Here is an 18,361-nt window from a genome sequence, read left to right as displayed (position 1 = left end):
TGTAAGTTTTGCCTAAGGCCTCACAAATCCTAGAGCCGCCTCTGGCTAGCTATATACTGTTGACCCCGCAGAAATATCAGATCTTTCCAAAACTGATATTTTACTCTTTGACCCTCTCCTCTAGTTTCTTTTATTTCCTAAGACCCAGCAGTGATATCTCTGCTCAGTTGTTTCAAAGGGCTCTATACTAGCTGCCTTTACAAATTATGTTGAGGAGACCCTATCAGGTCTCTAAAGATATCAAAATGGCAGCTCCCTGCTGGAGAAGAGGATGTATACTCACCTGTCCAGGAACCTGAGTTACTTACTTCGTCTTAATTTCATTGCTCCAGCCTCTACCAGTGTCATCAGCACTTCCCATGACACTTCCAGCATTTCCAGATACCGCTGTTCCATGCCATCCGCTGTGGTTACTTCTTCCGACCCCTACACCACTTAAGGACTTAACAGTGATGTAAGGGATTAAAGGGTGGAACTAAGGTGCATGGGAAAGCAGACATTTCACACTCCTGGAAAAGCATAACAGAGATTGCAGCACTGGAGCAAAGAGGAGGTAGGAGAGGGAAGCTACTGGAGACAAGGTGACTATACTACCTCTTCTCTTGCAAGCAGATGACATTTTCACTTACTGTGGGACCACACAGGGTTCCTTGAAACCGTACCTGTTAGACTTTACCAAGGGGGCCCCCAGATCCCGGCCTCCCCATGTGAATGTGTATGGGGTACATAGTACGCCAAACCATTCACCCCCCAAAAAAACAGTGTAGTGTAAAAAAAAAAAAAGAAAAAAGGTGGTGGTTTTTGACAAGTCCTTTATTTTAAATTAAGACTGTACCCCTGTGGTAGCTAAAACCTCAAACAGGGGTGGTTAAAATATAAATAGATATAAAATAATTTATAGAAGGAAGTATAACCATATGGGGATTTAATGCATGATTAGAAAACAAATACATTAGGATGGCAGAACATTTGTAATGTATGATCTGGTATTTGATAACAAAAAAACTAAACTAGAACAGAATACAATGAGGGTTATTTACGAAAGACAAATCCACTTTGCACTACAAGTGAAAACTACAAGTGCAAAGTGCACTTGAAATTGCACTGAAAGTGCACTTGGAAGTGCAGTCGCTGTAAATCTAAGGGGTAGATCTGAAATGAGGGAAAGCTTTGCTGATTTTATTATCCAATCATGTGCAAGATAAAATGCTGTTTTTTTATTTTCCTTGCATGTCCCCCTTAGATCTACAGCGGCTGCACTTCCAAGTGCACTTTCAGTGAAATTTGTAGTGCAAAGTGGACTTGCCTTTCGTAAACAACCCCCATTGGCTTCTCTGAGTGAATTCTCTGACTTTTATCATCCTCTGATGTTCATATATCTGGTACTTAAAATTCTATTAAAATGATTGTATTAGCTTACCAGATGGTATTACAATAACTAATACAATTTGCATTCTGTTTTTTTCATATTGTATAAAACACAACTTCTTTTCCAAAAGAGATGCAGTTGCCAAATGTCTGGTGTCATCTGTGGCCATCTTTCTGGTTGGAAATCAGACGTTTTACATGCTTGTCTGCTAGCACTCGGCCTGAGTGCTGTGTTTGTGAGTAAATCTGCTTTTTATGACTATTAAAATAAATTATTTATACGGAGAGCACTAGATTGTTCCCTTTTTTTATCCATATGTGCTATGTGACCATCGGCCAGATCGCTTAGGATCGGTACTCCAGGTGTGGGTCATATGCTGTGTGACCTTTACAAGTCGAGTATATGAGGTGAGCGGCTGCAGTATCTGTGGTGGATGGGCTGAAATCACCTCTTTACTGTTTTTTGTTCAAGATTGCACCTTAGGAGGTTCTTCTCATTTAGAAGATTCGTTCTTTCATCAAACAGATGATTCTATGGACTGTTTAATATAATTGCGTTGCACTTTATTTTATTTTTCCAGTTGCCAAATACTCTTGGTATTGTGTTAAACTCCAATTCCTAAATTGATGTTAAGGGTCTTTCTTTTCCAAAAGTGGAGAGAGGTCTGCAGGAATACCAATCCATTCTGGAAGGAAAGCAGCTTCATACTTAAAGAGTTTAAGGAAAGGAGAGTCAGGAAGTGTGTAGTTTGTTAAATAGATGGTTTCACCACCTACTAAGTAGCCCACCCAAACACCAAAGGTCCCTATAGTCATGATGGTGTGGTTACAATGTGCCAAGAGGGCAAAGTCCCGTTCTGGGGATCCCTCGTTACCATCTCCAGCGAAGTGAACATCTCCCAGTGAATTATCAATGTTCTTCTTACACCAGTCCATCCCGTTACTGGTTACAATAAACAGTGGGTTTTCATACTTGTTTCTGAAATAGTCCATGGCCTTTTTCAAATATCCTTTGTCAGCAACCACCCCTTTCCACGAGTTGGGCATAACAAGCACATAGTCCCCTCGACGGACATGTATACCTACAAAAGTGACATTTTTTTTGTCTTCTCGCACATTGTTTAGATATGCATAGGACTCTTCTTTAATGAAGTCATGGAATGTAAATTCTCTGAGAATTTCATCTTTTATGTGGTGGTAAAATGTAAAAGAACATGGGTAGCCATCAAGATGAACATATTCTCCTTCAATATGTCTGTATTCATCAGACATCCAGTCATGAAGTCCGTAACGTTTCCATTTTATGCGGTTAGCTACATCCTGGTGAAGTACTGGCAATGTTATCTTAAACATCCTTGATAATTGATTGTGCATCTGTGGCAAGATGAAGGCATTTCGGCCGTTTATCTTAGCAAGAGAGTAAAGTGTAGCATACTCTCCCATTAAATTACCTAGGCGACCAATTGCATTGACAGTCCACATACCAGTCAACGATTTTGGTTTCTCCACAACTATTGCTTTGTTAGTGGCCAGTTCTTCTGTTGTAGAAAGCGGCTTGCTTTTTTTCATAAAGTCCATAAACACATTGATGTTCATGTTGTTAGTAAAAATGCAGGAAAATTTCATAACAACAAGGAAAACTACAGTAACTCCTATGGTCCAGAAGAGACATTTGATCATTTTGCCAGGGGACTTAGCTGGAGACAAATAAAAAAAAAAGTACACATTAACAAAAAACAATAAAAAAATAAAATCAATTATACATGTGAAAAGCAAAGTCTGCAGACATGTATGACAGCTTACCCAATTTAAAGTACTTGTAAATTAAATTAGCAAGGAGGGCACCCTATACTCCTCTATCTACTCCTATATCAAGAAAGCTTTTCAGGAGTTTAAATAATAGTCATGTGGGTACAGTACTCAACAAGGTTTTCATGGAGCTGGAAAGCCTGTAACATCATTGCTCTATCCCATGCTGTCCCATCTATTATAACAGTGGCAGGGGGTGACAGTGTGCAGAGACTACAGGTATGCTGTGTCAAGGTAGAAATCCCGGAGTAAAGAAAATAAAAGCAATGAATGTAGGGCAGGCATGACTGGGTTAACAGGGTGGCAACTGCAGGAAAAGTTTATTGTTAGATTGACAGTGATTGGATGGGGGAGAAAACGGGGGTGGAGCGGAGTTAACTGAGCAGAAGGAAGGTTTCTCCCCAACTCAGTTTTGCAGGAGGAGCAAGCATGGTAGCATGGCAGCAGTGGAGGATCTGTTTGCCAGGTTGAAGGCTGCATCCAAGGGGCCTAGATGGCTAGAGGAGAGACTGACAGCGGTGCTGGATGAGGGGTCCACAGCAGTCAATACTGCGGGATGGGAGTCTGCACAAGCCCTGCGGTCCCGGCCACTGGCTCACTTCTCTCCAGACCCCCCTTTCTCCTAGAGCGCAGCAGCAGCACAGCAGACTAGGCCGGGCACTTTCAGGGCCCCACACAAAGCGGCGCCCATGGTGGGGTGGCCCGGGAAACATCACCAGGCAAAACGTGGATCCGTGGGTGGAAGCGCCGGCAGCTTCCGGGCGGATGCTGGGCCGAGCCCGAGGCTGGAGAAGGAGAGAGCAGGCCTGGCCTCTGACTTTGATGCAGCGGGGCGGGGCTTCTGCGGGGAAGTACCACGACAATGGCCATTGGGCATTCCAGATCCGCAGCCGGCGGTCCTCCACAGGTGGGACAGAGGGCAGCAGAGAGCAGTGTCCTGGGGCGGCACTGAGGGACGGAGGACAGAGGCCCAAGTAAAGTGACCCACAAAACAGTGGGTGGATCTGGCGTGTGGAGGAGGGGCTTGGAGCACCGCGGATCCCCAGCATCCAGTGACGCATTCGCTGGAGGGTTGTCGACAAGTGAGGAAGAGATGGCGGTCGACCGTTTGGAGGGTGAGTTGTCGCAGTCTGAGGATGAGGGGCATCCTGGTAAGTCAGTATTTTCTTCTTCACATGTTTCGGGTACTGATGTGGGGGGCTTAGTGCAGTGAGTCAGGTCTCAGCGGGGCTGTCGGCCACAACCATGCCCCCCTCTATGGCCGCGATGGTTTCAGACTGTGCAACGGTGGACTCTGGGTTTTTTAGTGGGTTTGAAAGAATTGGTACACAAGTTTGAGCCAGGGCCGAGCGGCATACCATCACCGGCCGCAGAGTGGGTGGCTCCTGGGGGTGAGGGGTGACTAGTGGGGGACCCCAGGGCCAGGCTGGACCCCCCCAGACCTGCTACGGTGCCGGCGGCGCCCGCGACGGAGGTCGTAGGGGTGGTGGAAAAGGTTGCGGCACCCAAGACATCAGGGGATGAAACAGGTGAGGCTTCTAAAAAAAGTGGAGGTTTTTGCGCTATTGCCGCTGGAAAAGTTTAACCTGGATAGGGTTAAGCTAGAGGATCATAAGAAGGAGGATGAAGAAAAAAGGAGGTATAGGCTCATCCAATTCTTCCCAAATTGGTTGCAGGCCTTTCCCATAATGGCAAGCATTATTGGGGAGAAAAACCCAGAACACTGCTTGACGCTGTTCTGCTATTTGGACGCTGTGGGAGAGGCATACAGAGTCTATGAGGGAACAGCATGGTTGCGGTCCGATGAGCAATTTAGGCAGCGGAGGGCAATATGCCCATCCTTGAGGTGGTACCACAAGGACATCAGTTTATAGATGTGCCTGATGACTTTGGCGAGGACGGCAGTCAGTTTTTTCCAGTTGGGGCCGGTGGCTCATCAATCGGCCACAAGAAAGAGAGGGGTGTGTTGGCAATTTAATGAGGGTCCCTGTAGGTTCAGGGGGTTGTGCAAGGGGAATGCTCCGGAGGAATGCCCCGGTTGTGGAGGTGCGCACCCCACGTCCTGTTGTTTTAAGCAAGGAAAAGGCCGCGCAGGCGAATCTGTCATTAAAGGGGACAATGCCGGTGAAAGTGGAAAGAATGCAGCCTTTCCTCGATAGGTACCCAGATGGGGGGGCAGCATTGTTGTTGGGCCTGTTTTTTTAGAGGTGGTTCAGATTCCGGCACACAATTTGTGGTCAGCCTTGCAACATGTGGACGTGGTTTCAGAGAAACTGCGGAAGGAGGTTGCGTAGGGCCACATGGGTGCCCCTTTTCCTTCTTTGCCGATTCTGGAATTGGTGGTGTCACCGTTGGGGGTCGTGCCAAAGTAGGAGCCTAATAAATTTAGGTTGATCCGACATTTTTCGTTTCCAAAAGGGGGTTCAGTGAATTATGCCATCGACCCAGAGATATGCGCTGTATCATAAATGTCCTTTAATGCAGCGTTGTTTTGGGTTCGGAAGTACGGGCGGGGGGGGGCGCAGATGGCAAAAGCCGACATAGACTCGGCTTTCCATTTGCTCTCGCTCCATCCAGATAGCTTTCGTTTGTTAGGTTGTCACTGGCAAGAGGAGTTCTACGTGGATCGCTGCCTGCCCATGGGGAGTTCTATATCCTGTGCATTGTTTGAACAGTTTAGGTCATTCGTGGAATGGGTGGTGAGTAAATTAGATCATATATTATTTGGACAATTTCCTTTCCATGGGCCTGGCCTTATCGGAAGTTTGCGTGGTCCTGTTGGCAACACTGGAACATGTTGCTGACAAGTTCCTTTCCCTTTGGCTCCGGAGAAGACGGAGGATCCAACGACGGTACTGAGTTTTCTGGGCATTGTCCTGGACTCGGATGCAATGGAGTGTAGACTTCCGGACAGCATTGAAAGCAGAGATTCGGGGGGTTGTGGGATTACGCATGGTGCAAATTCGAACCTTACAGTAATTGCTAAGTAAGTTGAATTTTGCCTGTCACATTCTGCCTATGTGGAAGGTATTTTGTAGACGGCTGTCGGGAAGTACCGCGGGGGTTATGTCCCCCAAGCACTATGTGCGCTAGGGAAGACCTGATGATATGGCACGCGTTCCTGGCTAATTTCAATGGCAGTGTGCTGTGGATGTCAGGGCCAGTTAGCAACTTCGATTTGGAACTGTAGATGGATGTGGCAGGTTTGGCAGGTTTTGGAGCCCTTTCTCAAGGTAAGTGGAGTGCGGGTTCTTGGCCTGAGTCGTGGAAGAAAGTGGGGCTAGTGAGGAATATGTTGCTGCTGGAATTGTTTCCCGTGGTTCTGGCTGTGAAGTTATGGGAGGCATCCTTCAGAAACTTGAAAGTGTGATTCCATGGGGACAACCTGGGGGTGGTACAGATAATCAACAAGGTGTCGGTGGCATCCCCGCCGGTGGTCCGGTTTCTCAGACACCTCGTATTGCGATGTCCGCAGCTGAATGTGTTCATTTATGCTGATCAACTCCGGGAGTGGAAAACTTCATTGCTGACGCTTTGTCTCGCTTTCAGTGGGACAGGAGGAGCAGTGCAGGGGGCCTTGTCCTGAGTGGCTGTGGAGGATTGCCTTGGACGAGTATCCGGATGGATCAGGCAGTCGGTGAGTGCCGCAACGGGGTCAGCATATAACAGGGTATGGCATGAATGGGGATCCTTGGAGCAGCAGGTCATGGAGGGGCAGGAGTAACAGGATCTCCGGTTGCTAGTTCTGTATTTTGTTTCACGTAATTTGAAAACTGAGTTGTCAGTGTCTGGGTTGGAGAAGAAGTTAGTGGGATTGGCGTTTTGGTTAAAATTTCAGGGGTTACCCGACTTCACCAAGGATTTTTGGGTGCAAAAAGCATTGAAGGGTTATTGGTGTTCTAAGCCGGGCAGGGACTCCAGGTACCCGGTTTCGTTTGAGCTTTTGGGAAGGATAGTGGCCCAATTAGGTATTATATGTTCATCAGAGTATGAGCTGGTGTTGTTCAAAGCGGTGTGCACTTTGGCATTCTTTGGGGCCTTTCGGATTAGCAAATTATTTAGGCCTTCTAAGAAGTCAAAAGGGGGCATAGGTTAACTGTGGTGTGGATAGGATGACCAGCAATGCAGGGGAAGAACGGTGCAGATTTTTTCACTGCCGGTTCGCCCTTGTGCTCAGTAGAATTGGTACGGGGGTTCCTCGCAATATGCCCGGAAGTGGCGGGGTCCTTCCTGGTGCACCGGGATGCGCATTCCTTGTCATGGTTTCAATTTATTGCAGTTTTTCGGAAATGTTTGGAGGCTTTGGGTTTGGGGGAGCAGAAATGTTCTTCCCATTCATTCAGCAGTTAGATGGGGGTTGGATGAGGCTGCGGTAAAATGGATTGGGAGATAGGAATCATGGAGGTTTAAATCGTATGTTCACTCCCATTTGTTGACTGTTTAACAGGGTAAGGGCTAGGTAAGATTTGTGGTACATTGATATATCATGTTCTGGGTGAATATTTACTGTTTTGGGGGTTGTTTCTTTTCTTTCAGGATGAACACAGGGCCTGGTCTGGATAGTAGGCAATTCATATGTTTGTTGGGGGGCATGGCATAATGGAAGACAATTGGGATTTTCCAGACAGGAAGCCTATATCAGGTGTTGGGGGTGCCTGGGATGCTTTGGGGTAGGACAGTTCTGGAGGTGCACAGATTTACATGTCTGGAGAGGCCACCTGATGTTTTAGTGTTACACGTGGGCGGCAACGATTTGAGGATCAGGTCAATTTTGGACTTGGTGCGAGATATCAAGTTTGACTTCTGGCGACTCTGTATGGCCTTTCCAAACATGCTAATAGTGTGGTCAGACATTGTAGCAAGGACCACATGGGGGTTGGCTAGGTCAGTGAAGAAGATTAATAGGCCAGGAAGAAGGTGAATAGGGAGGTTAGTAGACTTGTGGTCAGGAATGGGGAGTTGGCAATTAGACACCTGGAGTGGCAATGGACACCTGGCGTATCTGTAAGGGACGGAGTACACCTTAATGATGTGGGGATCGACCTGTGAGCTTTGAGTTTGCAGGATGGGATCCAGAGTGCATTGAGGGTGTGGCAGGGGACACAACGGTAAGGTTTTCCCCTGATGTGTGCTGTGACGTGGTGTTGGTCTTTGCGGGTGAAGGAAAAAACCCCAGATATGGAAGAGTCAGGACCCATCGGTGGTATGGAGCCCGTTGGTGGTAAAATTGTGGTTTACCTCAAATTTGGTTATCGCGTGCACTGCGGTCAGTGGTTTGTTGTCTACGAGCTAGTATGTCAGCTGGAGGCCTAGTTCAGTTTAAAGTACTGCAGTGCCGGAATGGATCGAGTGGCAAGATTGTTTTTTTTTTCCTGCAAAGACCAACAGGAGTAACTGATGGGGGTGGTTCTTACAGATGTTATACAGTTAATGTTAATTTTATTTAAGTGTTAATAAAGAAAATGGCTGCTACGGCCAATATTTACTCCAGCTTGGTGTGGTCTCAGTTTCTGGGGAAAAGGTTGGGGGGGAAATAGCAGTTGAAGGGTTGGTATGGCAGTAGAGAGTAAGCAGGATACATCTGTTATGTCCCGTACACACGACCGGACTTTTCAACATCCAAAGTCTGACGGAATGATTCCGGCAGACTATTCGATCGTGTGTGGGCTGCAACGGACTTTTGATTCGCAAAAGTCTGACAGACTTTAGAAATGGAACATGCTTCAAATTCTTCCGACAGAACTCTGCCGGACCCAGTTCCTACCGAGAAATTTGCTCGTGTGTATGCTATTCCGACGGACTAAAACCGACGCTAGTGCAGTTATTGGCTACTGGCTATGAACTTCCTTATTCGAGTCGAGTCGTACGTCATCATGTTAGAATCCGTCGGAGTTTGGTGTGATTGTGTGTGGCCAAGTCCGCTCATTCGGAAAGTCCGTCAGAACTCTGCCGGAACTCCTTCAGAACTCCTTCGAAAGTCTGTCGGACATAAGTCTGGTCGTGTGTACACGGCTTTATACAATAGTCAAGAAAACCCGGAGTAAAGAACATAAAAGCAATGAATGTAGGGCCGATATGACTGGGTTGCAACTGCAGGCAAAGTTTATTGTGAGCGTGACAATGATTGGAATGGGCGAGAAAAGGGGGGTAGACCAGAGTTAACTGAGCAGAAGGAGGGTTCCTCCCCAGCTCAGTTTTGCAGGAGGAGCAAGCTTCCCACCCTCCCTCCCTTATCATGGTGAGTATGGTGTTGTTGTTAATCTATATGATTTTGCATTCTACAGAGCAGTGAATGTCGTGGCAGCAGCGTGGTGTTGGTCTTTGCGGGTGAAGGAAGAAACCCCAGATATGGAAGAGTTTGGGACCCATCCGTGGTATGGGGCCTGTTGGTGGTATTCCAACTAACGGTAGTTTACCTGGAATTTGGTTATCGTATGCACTGCGATCAGTGGTTTGTTATCTTCGAGCCGGGTACTGCAGTGCCGGAATGGATCGAGTGGCAAGATTGGTGTTTGTTTTTCCTGCAAAGACTAACGGGAGTATTTAACTGATGGGGTGGTTCTTACAGATGTTATACAGTTAATGTTAATTTTATTTGAGTGTTAATAAAGAAAATGGCTGCTACAGCCAACATTTACTCCAGCTTGGTGTCATCTCAGTTTCTGGGGAAAAAGGTTGGGGGGGGGGGGGGGGGGCGTAGCAGTTGGAGGGTTGGTATGTCAGTAGAGAGTAAGCAGGATACATCTGTTATACAATACTCATGACAATGCCCCTGCTGCTTTGTAATGCAGTTAGCAAGCATTGTTACCCTAAAAAAGTTGTCAATAAGCAGAATACCAAATTGAAGAAATACTAAAAATGTATTGTAAATTAAACATGAAAAGTGCTTTTAATACTAACAGGGGCATGGCAAAAGCAGGGTTTTTGTACTTACTGTAAAATATGTTTCTTGAAAAAGGACAAGGGGGGCTTCAGTAACTAACACTGCAGTGTTTATCTCACATCACAGGAAGCACCTCCATGGTTAACAGAGGACAGAATTAAAATTAGACTTGGAAAACTTAACATTAACAAATCACGGGGCCAGATGGCTTGTGCCCAAAAGTACTTAGGGAACTCAGTCAAATAATTGCCAGACCATTCTTCCTAATTTTTACTGACAGTCTACTGACTGGAATGGTACCAGGTGATTGGAGAAAAGCCAATGTAGCACCAATATTGAAAAAGGGCCCAAAATACATCCATGAGAATTACAGACCAGTTAGCCTAACATCAATAATATGTAAACTCTTGGAGGGGATGATAAGGGACTACATACAAGATTTTAGTAATGAGAACAGTATCATTAGCATTAATCAGCATGGATTAATGAAGAATCTATTAACCTTCTATAAGGAGGTGAGTTGCCATCTAGATAAAGGAAGGCCGTAGACATGGTGTATCTAGATTTTGCAAAAGCATTTGCCACATTCCCCCATAAACGTTTACTGTACAAAATAAGGTCCGTTGGCATGGACCATATAGTGAGTACATGGATTGAAAACTGTCTTCAAGGGCGAGCTCAGAGGGTGGTGATAAATGGGGTGGGTAGTGGGGTCCCCCAGGGTTCTGTGCTAAAATAATGCATTTGGGTGGCAAAAATATGAATGCAATCTATACACTGGGGGGAGAACCTCTGGGGGAATCTAGGATGGAAAAGGACCTGGGGGTCCTAGTAGATGATAGGCTCAGCAATGGCATGCAATGCCAAGCTGCTGCTAACAAAGCAAACAGAATATTGGCATGCATTAAAAGGGGATTAATTCCAGAGATAAAACTATAATTCTCCCACTCTACAAGACTCTGGTCCAGCCGCACCTAGAGTATGCTGTCCAGTTCTGGGCATCAGTCCTCAGGAAGGATGTACTGAAAATTGAGCCAGTACAAAGAAGGGCAACAAAGCTAATAAAGGGTCTGGAGAATGTTAGTTATGAGGAAAGGTTGCGAGCACTGAACTTATTCTCTCTGGAGAAGAGACGCTTGAGAGGGGACATGATTTCAAATTACAAATACCGTACTGGTGACCCCACAATAGGGATAAAACTTTTTCACGGACAGGAGGTTAATAAGACTCATGGCCACTCATTAAAATTAGAAGAAAACTAACTTGAAATCACCTGGTCCAGATGGTTTTACAGGGGAATATTTGAAAAAAATGTCAAAGTACTCTAACACCTATACTATGTGACATTTATAATTTAGCAGCCAATTCTTCATCATTTCACAATGAAATGCTGAATGCTCTTGTTGTAACTCTTCCAAAACCAGATAAGGAACCATCTTCACCTAAAAATTTTAGACCAATTTCCTTACTCAATTTAGATGTTAAAATTTATGCGAAACTTATAGCCAAAAGACTAGATAGTTTGTTACCCTCTCTTATCCATAGAGATCAATCAGGTTTCACCAAAGGAAGACAAGCATTGGATGCTACTAGAAGAATGATAAATATAATACACCATGTAGAACTCACCAAATCGCCATCCCTGTTTCTGTCGCTTGATGCTGAAAAAGCATTTGATAGAGTTCATTGGGGATACCTCTCATCCGTTCTAACTAAATTTGGCTTAACAGGTCAAACCAACAAAGCAATATTAGCCCTGTACTCTGTCCCCTTGGCTTGAGTGTATACTACGGATTCTTTATCACCTCCATTCCCAATAACAAATGGTACACGACAAGGATGCCCCTTACCCCCCCTAATTTTTAACCTTGTTATTGAACCCCTAGCTGAGAGTATTAGGTCCAACAAAACAATTCTAGGAGTTACCATTGCTGAACAAGAATATAAAATCAACCTTTTTGCAGATGATGTTGTTCTTATGATTACTAATCCTGTGAAATCCTTACCGGAAATTCAGGAAACACTAAATATGTTCAGCAAAGTTTCTTATTACAGGCTTAACGCGAATAAATCTTGTATATTGAACTTGGGGATAGATGAAAATACTACTAAACATCTTAAATTAAAATTCCCTTATACATGGACTGAAAGTACAATTAAATATTTGGGTATTCAATTATCAAATTCATTTAAAACACTGTTCCAATATAATTATATTCCACTTCGTAATGCATTACAAGAAAATCTCACTAAACTAGCATCCCATGAATTTTCATGGATGGGACATTTGGCAGTATTTAAAATGCTTCACCTTCCACAAATGTTATACTTTTTTAGAACTCTCCCGATTCCAATTCCGTTAAAATATTTCCAATCCCTTCAGACTTTGTTTTCTAGATTCATCTGGCAGGGTAAAAAATCTAGATGTGCTCATTCAAACTTAGTGAAGAAACGTCAAGCTGGGGGAACAGGGTATGTGGATTTCCAAGATTATTATTTAGCCTCGGTTCTTACACAGTCTAAGGAATGGTTTCTATCTCCTCCATCTACAATTTGGGGGAAGATGGAAACTGCTAAAATCCCAGGAAATAATCTATCAATATGGATTCCTTCCATGGCACTTGGAGCCAAGATACCTTCTCGCATCTCCCCAACAATATTAGCGACACAAATTCTAGGTTCGATTTTTGCATCTAACTTCCTCACACCCTCTTCCTACCAAAGTCCAAATTCCACTAAATACTCTACATAATTTCATGAAGATAACCTCATTTACACCATGGATAGAGAAGGGAATTAAATATCTATCTGATCTATATGATAATGGGGTGATCACACCATTTCCTACACTTCAAAAGAAATTTCAATTGCCAAATTCAGATTTATTCCTCTAAATCCGAACTAAGAATTGCATTTCCAACCTCCCATCATGGACCTATAATGTTCCCCAAACAGCTTGGTCCTTCCTTAAGATCCCCATACATCAACAAAAAGGGATCTCTCTTTTCTATAATCTTCTTCAACAAAAAAGTGTGTTTACAAAGACTATCCCTTTAATTAGATGGGAAGAAGACTTAGGATACACCTATACAGTTGACCAATGGGAAAAAGCTTGTAACACCACATATAACGCCACATGCTGCTCTACATTATGGGAAGTATCCATTAAATTGACTCAACGCTGGTATCTTACTCCTGAGAAAATATCTAAATTCAACGGCACATTTGACGACAAATGTTGGAGATTGTGCGGCAAAAAAGGCGATATGTTGCATACATTTTGGACATGCCCAAAACTTGGGAAGTATTGGGAACAAATCTTTCAAGTTATGTCTGAAATTACCAAAACAGTCATTCCTCCAAATCCCTCACTTGCTCTATTATCCATTGACCTTGATCGATATCCTATCCAGTTTAGAAATGTGTTTACACATATTTTGCTGTCAGCCAGGATCAGTATAACGAGGAACTGGAAAAATCCTGATCCTCCTTCCATAAAAGAAGTGATAGAATCGACTCAAACTCATTACATTTATGAATCAATTCTAGCTCTTCGGCCTCACAAAAAAGAACATACCGTATATACTCGAGTATAGGCCGACCCGAATATAAGCCGAGGCCCCCAATTTACCCCCAAAAAAACTGGCAAACTTATTGACTCGTGTATAAGCCGAGGGTGAGACATGCCTGTCCATCCCTGTGTGTGTGTCCGTCCATCCCTGTGTGTCCGTCCATCCCTGTGTGTCCGTCCATCCCTGTGTGTCCGTCCATCCATCCCTGTGTGTGTGTGTGTCCATCCATCCATCCATCCCTGTGTGTGTGTGTCTCCATCCATCCATCCATCCATCCCTGTGTGTGTGTGTCTCCATCCATCCATCCATCCATCCCTGTGTGTGTGTGTCTCCATCCATCCATCCATCCCTGTGTGTGTGTGTATCCATCCATCCCTGTGTGTGTGTGTGTCTCCATCCATCCATCCATCCGTGTGTGTGTGTCTCCATCCGTGTGTGTGTGTGTGTGTGTGTGTGTGTGTGTGTGTGTGTCCAGCCTACCTGTGTCCCGAGCCTTTGTCCTGAGCCTCCGTCCCGTGTCGTGCCTTGCCTTCGTCCCGTCCCGTCCCGTCCCGTCCCGTGCCTTGCCTTGCCTCCGTCCCGTGCCCTCTTCGTCGGCGGCCATTGTAAAATTCAAAAGCCGCGCCTCCTCCTTCGCCTGTGATAGGCGGAACACTGAATTTCCCAGCAGCCTGTGTTCCGCCTATCACGGACGTCGTATCATCCTCGTCCGTAGTACGAGGATGAGACGATGCCCGTGATAGGCGGAACACAGGCTGCTGGGAAATTCAGTGTTCCGCCTATCACAGGCGAAGGCGGAGCCGGAGGCGCGGCTTTTGAATCATAGAATGGCCGCTGTCTGTCTGCTCGACACGCTGATCGAGCGGGCAGACAGCGATGACTCGAGTATAAGCCGAGGGGGGCACTTTCAGCCTCAAAAAAGAGGCTGAAAATCTCGGCTTATACTCGAGTATATACGGTACTCATAAAATATGGCAGCCATGGTTAAAATGGGCTAGTCCCCAAAACATTGCACGAGTTCTTTGTTCCTAGATAACTTGAATTAAAAAATTACTTACCCCGCTCTAATATTTTAATCTTTGTTTTCTATTTATTAAATGACAGGTTACTATTACTGTCCCGAACACAGTTTAGCACCCATAGGGGTGTTCGGGAATATATTTAGGTTCATCATCTTTGAATTACTTAAATTGGCAGTATATAAATATATGAAGATAATATTTATATTACTTTTGTGTATTGTCTCCACAATGGATGTATTAATAACCTCCTGATCGTTATCTTTATTATCCCGATTATAATTGAGATATATTAATATGGTTTTCTTTATATTATATTTTTTATTATTTTTGGATACTATTATCTATGTATCTAAATACTGTAACTGATCTGTTATTTAGTCATAATTTCTGTAATTTGTCTTGATAAAAATGTTAACTTTAATAAAAACTATTGATTAAAAAAAAATTAGAAGAAAAGAGATTTAACCTTAAACTATGTAGAGAGTTCTTTACTGTAAGAGCGGCAAGGATGTGGAATTCCCTTCAACAGGCGGCAGTCTCAGTGGGGGGAATCGATAGTTTCAAAAAACTGTTAGATAAGCACCTGAACGACCACAACATACAGGGATATACAAGGTAATACTGACATATAATCACACACATAGGTTGGACTTAGTGGACTTGTGTCTTTTTTCAACCTCACCTACTATGTAACTATGTAATATAGATATTCAGGGTATAACTTAGCTGTAGTGCAGACTACAAAAACCTTTGTACACTGGCAACCAAAAATAAAAATTGACCAGCCAAGTATAACCTCTCCCACTTCCAGCATGCTTCAGTTTTGTAGAAAAGCTGAACTAGGTGTAGATCAAAAGCAGAAGAAAGGTAGAACTTATGTCCCTTAATGAACTGCAAGAAATTGATTTTAGAGCAGTAGTAAACTAGCACATTATGAAATACTTACCTTAAAATGAAGGCCTCTAGCAGCGCGCTGTGGCCGCTGACAGGGCTTACATATTCAACTGGTCTTCCTTCCGGGTTTGCGTGCTCATCTTCTGATAGGCCACACCGCGATGACGTCACTTCCACGCATGCACGCAGGAGTCATTGACCGCGGCGCATGACTTTTAACCACCTCAATACAGTGCACTTACACCCCCTTCCTGCCCAGACCAATTTTCAGCTTTCAGCGTTTGTACAGTTTGAATGACAATTATGCCGCATGCATACAATCGGACTTGGTCCGCCGGACAATCCGCCCGCGTGCGGGCTCCGGCGGAATTTTTGTTCCCAAAAGTCCGGAGGACTTAGAAAAAGTCTTGACTCAAAATTGTCCGCCGGACTCGGCAGTCCGGTGGCCAATCCGCCCGTCTGTGTGCTAGTCCGCTGGACTTTTGAAATGAACGGACTTGTCCACACACAGAGTAAAGTCTGTTCATTTTGAACTTGGCTCCAGGTAGACGGGACTAGCGCAGGAATTCAATGTCATCGCCTCCATCGGCAAGATTGATTCACCTCGCGAGCCCCGTCACCTGGTATGGATTTAAAGGGGAACCCCTACGCTGAAAAAACGGCATGGGGTCCCCCCTAAGTCCATACCAGACCCTTAACCAAGCACGCAGCCCGGCCGGTCAGGAAAGGGGGTGGGGACAAGCAAGCACCCTCCCCTCCTGAGCCGTACCAGGCTGCATGCCCTCAACTTGGGGGGTGCTTTGGGGAAGGGGGGCCGCTTTTTCAGCGTAGAGGTTCCCCTTTAAATCCATACCAGGTGACGGGGCTCGCGAGGTGTCAATCTTGCCGATGGAGACGATGACATTGAATTCCTGCGCTAGTCCCGTCTACCTGGAGCCATGTTCAAAACTAATGGACTTTACTCCGTGTGTGGGCAAGTCGGGTCATTTCAAAAGTCTGGCGGACACCCGCCATAGTCAGGCAGATTGTCCAGTTGTGTGTGGACGTGTGTGGGCAGGTCCGCTCGTTCGGTAAGTCCGGCGTACCTCCACTGCAAAGTCCGGCGGGTTGTCCGCCGGACTAAGTCCGCCGAATAGTCTGATTGTGTGTACGCGGCATTACTCAGTCATGCAACACTATACCCATATGAAACTTGCGTCCTTTTTTTCACACAAATAGAGCTTTCTTTTGGTGGTATTTGATCACCTCTCCGGTTTTTATTTTTTTGCACTGTAAACAAAAAAAGTGTGTCAATTAAAAAAAAAAACACATTATTTTTTACTTTTTGCTATAATAAATATCTCCCAAAAATATATTAAAAAACTATTTTTTTCCTCAGTTTAGGCCAATATGTATTTTGGTAAAAAAAAAAAAAATCACAATAAGTGTATATTGATTAGTTTGTGCAAAAGTTATAGCATCTACAACATAGGGCAGTGATGGCGAACCTTGGCACCCCAGATGTTTTGGAACTACATTTCCCATGATGCTCAGCTACATTGAAGAGTGCTTGGGAATCATGGGAAATGTAGTTCCAAAACATCTGGGGTGCCAAGGTTCGCCATCACTGACATAGGGGATAGTTTTATGGTATTTTTTATTATAATTATTTTTTTACTAGTAATGTTGGCGATCTGCGTTTTTTATCAGGACTACGACATTATCGTGGACACATCGGACAATTCTGACAAATTTTTGGGACCATTGCCATTAATACAGTGATCAATGCTATAAAAATGCATTGATTACTGTAAAAATGTCACTGGTAGTGAAGAGGTTAACACCAGGGGGGCGGTCAAGGGGTTAATGCATTCCCTAGTTTGTGTTCTAACTGAAAGGGGGGTGTGACTGTGCAGGGGAAATTACAAATCACTGTTCATACTCACTATGAACAAACGATCTGTCTGTTCTCCCCTCAGAGAACCGGAAACTGTGTGTTTACACACACAGATCCCAGTTCTCCGTGTGTCAGCGGCGATTGCGGGCCCAGTGGTGACGGTGACCTCCGGGCACTCACATCAGCTAGGGGGGAGAGCGGGGGGGGTGCACACCCCCTAGTGGCCACAGGGCGAAGCAACGTTACATAACCTAGTTTCGCCCAGCCGTGCCATTCTGCCGCAGTACTACTGCGGTGGTTGCTCGGCAAATGGTTAATCAAGCATGTAAGATGCTTACTGTACAGACATTCCCCCACTTTATAAAGTGGAGCATCCCTTCATGCCAAGGGAGACTTGTCTCTGGGTTTAAGAGACTTATGAGCCCAGGGTTTGCGACTGAACTGAATTATTGGCTTAGGTCTAGCTTTTGAGTTTGAAGCTTGGGAAAAACAAAATTAACTCTTCTTGGCTTTAGAGGTGGGAAGAATATTCCAAGTTTGAGGCTTAAGCTTCTTCTGCTGGGGAAATTGAGTACTCTTATTCCAATTACATCTTACGTCCCAAAGAGACACTCACTATCAAAAAGACATGCATAGCAAGGTTTTTTTTTTACTTTGCTGTTAACCACTTCAATACTGGGCACTTTAATCCCCTTCCTGCCCAGGCCAATTTGCAGCTTTCAGCACTGTCGCACTTTGAATGCCAATTGTGCGGTTATGCTGTACCCATATGAAATTTTTATCTTTTTTCCCACACAAATAGAGATTTATTTTGGTGTTATTAAATCACCACTGGGCTTTTTATTTTTTGCTAAACAAAAAAAGACTGAACATTTCTGTGAGAAAATTATGCAAATAAATAATCATTCTATATAAATTTAGGCCAAAATACATTCCA

The 18,361-nt window shown here is 44.6% G+C and overlaps 1 protein-coding gene across 1 annotated transcript in view; it reads right to left on the bottom strand.

Annotated features, from left to right (window-relative positions):
* Positions 1-795: 795 nt before the first annotated feature.
* LOC143933946 (galactoside alpha-(1,2)-fucosyltransferase 2-like) overlaps positions 796-18,361 on the bottom strand; it is a 76,655-nt gene continuing 59,089 nt past the window's right edge. The window contains exon 2 of the mRNA XM_077457141.1: positions 796-3,065. Coding sequence (XP_077313267.1) covers positions 1,999-3,065 — 1,067 coding nt within the window. The 3' untranslated portion in view covers positions 796-1,998. The remainder of the gene's footprint in view (positions 3,066-18,361) is intronic.

The sequence above is a fragment of the Lithobates pipiens genome, unplaced genomic scaffold, assembly GCF_037356315.1.
Source record: "Lithobates pipiens isolate NorthernLeopardFrog02 unplaced genomic scaffold, aLitPip1_a1.2 Scaffold_27, whole genome shotgun sequence".
NCBI classification, from domain to species: Eukaryota; Metazoa; Chordata; class Amphibia; order Anura; family Ranidae; genus Lithobates; species Lithobates pipiens.
The sequence above is the reverse complement of the archived record's forward strand: the minus strand, read 5'-3'. Positions and strand labels throughout refer to the sequence as shown.